Here is a 7,371-nt window from a genome sequence, read left to right on the forward strand (position 1 = left end):
ACCAAGTAAGTGCTAGTCATTTAATGTCCAACCAGGGGCTACAATTCTACCAAGTAAGTGCTTGTGATTAGATGTCCAACCAGGGACTACAATCCTACCATGTAAGTACTAGTCATTAGATGTACAACCAGGGGCTACAATCCTACCATGTAAGTGCTAGTGATTAGATGTCCAACCAGGGACTACAATCACTCTGTCTGTCTGTCTGTCTGTCTGTCTGTCTGTAGGGGCTACAATTCTAAGTTCTTTGCTGATCATCAATAAAAGCATATGCATCACTGATCTATTAAGGTAAGTGAAACACCTCGGCTTGTCATCATGGTCCGACGCTGCAAAGTAGGCAGAAAATAGGATGTTGTGGACAGGACTTGTTCATGGCCCTATTCTCCAATTGGAGAGAAGGAACTAAGTCATCACTGAATTAAGGTAAATGAAACACCTCGGCTTGTCATCATGGTCCGACGCTGCAAAGTAGGCACAAGGTAGGAAGACATGGACAGTACATGTACCTACAGACACATGTGCACAAGACATTGACAGTACATGTACCTACAGACACATGTGCACAAGACATGGACAGTACATCACTGAATTAGTGGATTTTTTTAAAGTAAATAAAACCATCTACACATTCCAGATATAAGAAAGTAGTATGTTTATATGAAAAGTTCAAGGATATATAAATGTTAAATAGTCAATGTTCAGAAGCACTGTTGATATTTTGTAATCACAGAAAAAAAATTGATTGGACCGTTCATGTTTATGATCTGCAATATTTGTTCAGACGACCTTGGTACAAAAGAACGAGCAGCGCCCCCTGGAAGACATCTATATCGACACCTTATATGGATGCCGCAGGTGTAGGAAAGATTAACACTATCTCCCAGGCAGTGTTTGAGGGCATGACACCACGTACACAGAAAGAGTGTCTCTCTATATCTACCACCGGACCATGGCCGGGCGGCTGCAAGTGTAACGTCAATGAAAACTGTATCAGCAGTAAGATTTCTTGTTGTTTTGTCAATTTTCTTCTATAGTAGAGCACCATTGAAGTGAAAATATTAATTTATAGTTGTAAAATTGAGTGAGAAGGACCTAAGAAATATGAAATCTACCGGGTAATACAAAGTTTTACATGGTTATGAAAGTCAACATTTTACATGGATGAATTTCAATATCCATTCAAAAAAAACCCTTGTCTCATGACTTATTAGGTAGTATCATTACATTGTAAAAACAAAACCAAATATGTGGACCAATACATGTCTTAATATGGTTGGGAAGAAAAACAATATTTTTGTCCATCCGTCCACACTTTTGTTTTTCTGTGATATAAAGATGTGCATTAGGGATTTAAAAAGTTTCTCAGGTCAAGGTCACTGTTACTAAAATAGATCTGGGGTTACAGTCCTTATCTCAGGATCCAAAAATCTTGTCTTTTTGAAATTTGATGTTGTGATACCTAGAGATATGCAGATGTGCAATAGAGATTTAAAAAGTTTTTAAGGTCAAGGTTACTGTTGCTTAAAATAAACCAGGGAATTGCCCTGGCTGATCTGTCAGTGTTTAAGTTTGTGCTTCTTTATACAAATTTCTGTCTGTTCTCCTGAATTTGTTTTCCTAAGGGAACATTACTGACCTGATGTTCATTTATATCCTTTTTCTTTTATTAGGGCCCCGTATCGGAGATACGGGTGCCCTATAGTAATCACTCTGTCTGTCTGTCTGTCTGTCTGTCTGTCTGTCTGTCTGTCTGTCTGTCTGTCCGTCCACAAATCTTGTTCCTGGCTGATTACTTTATTTAGTATTTATTGACCGATGTACATGAAACTTGGTCAAGATGTTCAGTTCTCAAAAATACACATTAAGGTTAAAAGTCAAGGTCAAAGGTCAAGGTCATTAGGTTCAAAGGTCAAGGTCACATTTTGTATCTTTTCACTGATGAACATTTTGTTATGACATGATGAAGCAAAGTTGATCAGAATTAAACAAGGAATCAACCGGACCAAATGTCAAGGTCATTGGGTCAAAGGTCAAGGTTAAGTTTTGTAATGACACTTTGTAGCTTTTCACTAATGAGCATTTTGTTATGACATTATGCAGCAATGTTGGTCAGAATTAAACAAAGAGTCAATTGACCAATGGTCAAGGTCACTGGGTCAAAGGTCACAGTTAAATTTTGTATCTTTTCCCTGATGAACATTTGGTGAATATTTCATTATGACACTTTGAAGCAATGTTTGTGGGAATTAAACAAGGAGTCATTTGACCAAAGGGCAAGGTCGATGGGTCAAGGTCAAATTTTGTATTTTTTCACTGATGAACATTTTGTTATGACATTATGAAGCAAAGTTGGTCCGAATTTAAAAAGGAGTCAACTGACTTAAGGTCAAGGTCACGTGGTCAATGTCAAGGTCAATTATTGTATCTTTTTACTGATGAACTTTTTTTTATGTTATTATGTAGCAAACTTGTTCAGGACTTAACACAGAGTCAACTGACCTTAGGTCAAGGTTACGGGGCCCAAAGGGTCAAGGTCAAGTTTTGTATTTTTCACTGATGACCATTTTGTTATGATGTTATGAAGCAAAGTTGGTCGGAACTAAAGAATGGTCAAAGTCGTTTGGGTCCAAAGGTCAAAGACAAAGTGGATCTCTGACTTTGACCCTGGCTCTTGATGGAGGAGGTATATAAGGTGAAATAAAACAAATCAAAGTTAACAAATGAGTATTGCACTGGTATTTACATATCTGTTAGCCCAACAAATATGGAGGTGGATGGAAACAAGACTCACATCATAATAATTAACCCATGTTCTAGCAAATTGAGAAGCAGTGTCTAGCACATGTGCTTTGTTTTTAATCTTCGGTCAAATTCCAATATGTGTTTACAGGAAGTACATAAAATAGAAACTTGCATGAGTAATTCATATTCTTATTATTGATATTTCATGACAGCTTTGTTAATGTATGACATGTATAAATTTGCTGGGTATCTAGGGACACTGAGACATCTCTAGATGTTGTCAGAAAATAACCACTTTATTAATGTATGACATGTATAAATTTACTGGGTATAGGAGCACTGAGACATCTTTAGATGTTGTCAGAAAATAACCGATTTATTAATGTATGACATGTATATTTACTGGGTATCTAGCTATAGGGGCATTGAGACATCTCTAGATGTTGTCAGAAAATTACCGCTTTATTAATGTCTGACATGTGTACATTTACTGAGTATCTAGGAGCACTGAGACATCTCTGGATGTTGTCAGAAAATAACCACTATATTAATGTATGACATGTATAAATTTGCTGGGTAAAGGAGCACTGAGACATCTCTAGATGTTAGAAATTAACTGCTTTATTAATGTACTACGTGTATAAATTTACTACCTTGACATTTGAGGAGAATATAACATCAGTGACATTGACATTGAAGGTTGAAACATAAGTGAACTTGACATTTCTGAAGAATGATATTTGACATTGACCTTGACATTTCCGGAGAATATTACATCAGTGACCTTGACATTTCAGGAGAATGTTACACCAGTAAAGCTCCTGGTCCTAATCGTGATCAACGAAGGTGTGCCACAGAGCGGGTAGAAGGAGTGACAGGACTCGACATCTTGTATGATGACTTCCATCAGAAGACTATGGGGAGCATGCAGGCCAGTGACTTTCGTCGATCCTGTGGTCAGAACTACTCGTGTCCTGACAATGAACCAGGGTGTAGCACCAGGTAATGGCTTGATAAGGACATAGGCAACCAGAACTCTCTTACAACATTTATTTGGTCACCTGAGCTTTAGCTTGTCCGTCGTCTGTTAACATTTTATATTTTCAACTTAAGCTGAAATACTGTCAAAGGGATTTCATTGATACTTCATGGGAATGTTACTGACAACTCCCTGACCAAGTGTTGTAATTTTAAGGCCACCATTTTGAAAAAATATTTCAAACTGAAAGTCAAGTTCTACTGGGCTGATTTAACTGAAACTTGGTAGGAATGATCAACTCGTGGTCCTGACAAAGTGTTGTTATTTTTCAGGTCGATCAGAAATCCAACATGGCCACCACGGCCGCCATTTTAAAAAACTCTTTCTAACTTAAAGTCAAGTTCTACTCGGCCAATCTAACTGAAAAATGGTAGGAATGATCAACTCATGGTCCTGACAAAGTGTTGTTGATATTTAGGGTCAATCAGAAATCCAATATGGCTGTCACAGCCGCCATTTTAAAAAACAAATTTCTAACTTAAAGTCAAGATCTACTGGGCCGATTTAACTGAAACTTGATAGGAATGATCAACTCATGGTCCTGACAAAGTGTTGTTATTTTTTGGGTCGATCAGAAATCCAATATGGCCACCATTTTGAAAAACAATTTCAAACTTAAAGTCAAGTTCTACTGGGCCCATTGAACTGAAACTTAGTAGGAATGATCAAATCATGGTCCTGGCAAAAGATTTTGTTCAGGTCCATGGAAAATCCAATACGGACGCCATGGCTGCCATTTTGGAATAAAACTATTTAAAACTTAAAATCAAGTTCTAATAGGCCGTATTAACTGAAACTCGGTCTAGGAATGATCAACTCATTGTCCTGACAAACTTTACATAAAGTTATATTTAACTTTTTTTTACTCAAATTTTGGTAGAGATGATTGACATCATTATCTCCAATTCATATTTCAACCACAAAAATTAATACTGTAGGTGACAGTTAAGGCCCATGGGCCTCTTATATAAATTGATGTCAAATCTTCACATGTTTTTTTTCAAATTTTCTTCCTTGTCTAACTTGGGTTTTCACAAAATCTCTTTGGGAATATAAAACGAGTGGAAGATTATGTTCATACAGTGAAACCTGTCTAATCTGACCTCTATCAATATTCTGGCTAATCCAACCTGTCTAATCAGACCTCTATTGACATTCTGGCTAATCCAACCTGTCTAATCAGATCTCTATTGACATTCTGGCTAATCCAACCTGTCTAATCGAACCTCTATTGACATTCTAGCTAATCCAGCCTGTCTAATCGGACCTCTATTAACATTCTGGCTAATCGAACCCGTCTAATCGTACCTCTATTAACATTCTGGCTAATCAAACCCGTCTAATCAGACCTCTATTGACATTCTGGCTAATCCAACCCATCTTATCGGACCTCTATTGACATTCTGGCTAATCAAACCCGTCTAATCGGACCTCTATTGACATTCTGGCTAATCAAACCCGTCTAATCGGACCGCTATCGACATTCTGGCTAATCCAACCCGTTTAATTAGACCTCTATTAACATTCTGGCTAATCAAACCCATCTAATTGGACCTCTATTGACATTCTGGCTAATTCAACCCATCTAATCAGACCTCTAATAACATTCTGGCTAATCCAACCTGTCTAATCGGACCTCTATTGACATTCTGGCTAATCCAACTTGTCTAATCGGACCTCTATTGACATTCTGGCTAATTCAACCTGTCTAATCGGACCTCTATTGACATTCTGGCTAATCCGACCTGTATAATCAGACCTCTATTAACATTCTGGCTAATCCAACCTGTCTAATCGGACCTCTATTGACATTCTGGCTAATCCAACCGGACTAATCAGACCTCTATTGACATTCTGGCTAAACCAACCCATCTAATTTTACCTCTATTGACATTCTGGCTAATCCAACCTGTCTTATCGAACCTCTATTGACATTCTGGCTAATCCAACCTGTCTAATCAGACCTCTATTGACATTCTGGCTAATCCAACCCGTCTAACCAGACCTCTATTGACATTCTTGCTAAACCAACCCGTCTAATCAGACCTGTATTGACATTCTGGCTAAGCCAACCTGTCTTATCGAACCTCTATTGACATTCTTGCTAATCCAACCTGTCTCATCGGACCTCTATTTACATTCTGGCTAATCCAGCCCGTCTAATCAGACCTGTATTGACATTCTGGCTAATACAACCTGTCTAATCAGACTTCTATTGACATTGTGGTTAATCCAACCTGTCTAATCGGACCTCTATTGACATTCTGGCTAATCCAACCTGTCTAATCAGACTTCTATTGACATTCTGGTTAATCCAACCTGTCTAATCAGACCTCTATTAACATTCTGGCTAATCCAACCTGTCTAATCGGACCTCTATTGACATTCTGGCTAATCCAACCTGTCTAATCGGACCTCTATTGACATTCTGGCTAATCCAACCTGTCTAATCAGACCTCTATTGACATGCTGGTTAATCCAACCCGTCTAATCGGACCTCTATTAACATTCTGGTTAATCAAACCCGTCTAATCGGACCTCTATTGACACTCTGGCTAATCCAACCCGCCTAATCAGACCTCTATTGACATTCTGGTTAATCCAGCTTGTCTAATCAGACCTCTATTGACATGCTGGTTAATCCAACCTGTCTAATCGGACCTCTATTAACATTCTGGTTAATCAAACCCGTCTAATTGGACCTCTATTGACACTCTGGCTAATCCAACCCGTCTAATCAGACCTCTATTGACATTCTGGTTAATCCAGCCTGTCTAATCGGACCTCTATTGACATTCTGGCTAATCAAACCTGTCTAATCGGACCTCTATTGACATTCTGGCATATTCAACATAATGCTGTAATCTATTGTTAATAAAAACTACTATACAGGCCCTGTGTGTGCTGTCATCCTGTCTAATCAAACTGCTATACGGGCCCTGTGTGTGCCGTCATCCTGTCTAATCAAACTACTATACAGGCCCTGTGTGTGCCGTCATCCTGTCTAAGTAATTGAACAGTGTGTACAGGCCCTGTGTGTGCCGTCATCCTGTCTAAGTAATTGGTCAGTGTATACAGGCCCTGTGTGTGCTGTCATCCTGTTTAAGTAATTGATCAGTGTGTACAGGCCCTGTGTGTGCCGTCATCCTGTCTAAGTAATTGATCAGTGTGTACAGGCCCTGTGTGTGCTGTCATCCTGTCTAAGTAATTGATCAGTGTATACAGGCCCTGTGTGTGCCGTCATCCTGTCTAAGTAATTGATCAGTGTGTACAGGCCCTGTGTGTGCCGTCATCCTGTCAAAGTAATTGATCAGTGTTGATTTTGTCAGTTTATGTTATGACATGTAGGGTGCACATTCAATATGGACATTGTTGATTTTGTCAGTTTATGTTATGACATGTAGGGTGCACATTCAATATGGACATTGTTGATTTTGTCAGTTTATGTTATGACATGTAGGGTGCACATTCAATATGGACATTGTTGATTTTGTCAGTTTATGTTATGACATGTAGGGTGCACATTCAATATGGACATTGTTGATTTTGTCAGTTTATGTTATGACATGTAGGGTGCACATTCAATA

The 7,371-nt window shown here is 38.6% G+C and overlaps 1 protein-coding gene across 1 annotated transcript in view; it reads left to right on the top strand.

Moving 5' to 3' along the window:
• Positions 1-791: 791 nt before the first annotated feature.
• The window catches only part of LOC110441360, an 18,079-nt gene continuing 11,499 nt past the window's right edge, over positions 792-7,371 (top strand). The window contains exons 1-2 of the mRNA XM_021484476.1: positions 792-999; positions 3,543-3,747. Coding sequence (XP_021340151.1) covers positions 846-999; positions 3,543-3,747 — 359 coding nt within the window. The 5' untranslated portion in view covers positions 792-845. The remainder of the gene's footprint in view (positions 1,000-3,542; positions 3,748-7,371) is intronic.

The sequence above is a fragment of the Mizuhopecten yessoensis genome, unplaced genomic scaffold (genome assembly GCF_002113885.1).
Source record: "Mizuhopecten yessoensis strain PY_sf001 unplaced genomic scaffold, ASM211388v2 scaffold715899, whole genome shotgun sequence".
In the NCBI taxonomy this organism is placed as follows: domain Eukaryota; kingdom Metazoa; phylum Mollusca; class Bivalvia; order Pectinida; family Pectinidae; genus Mizuhopecten; species Mizuhopecten yessoensis.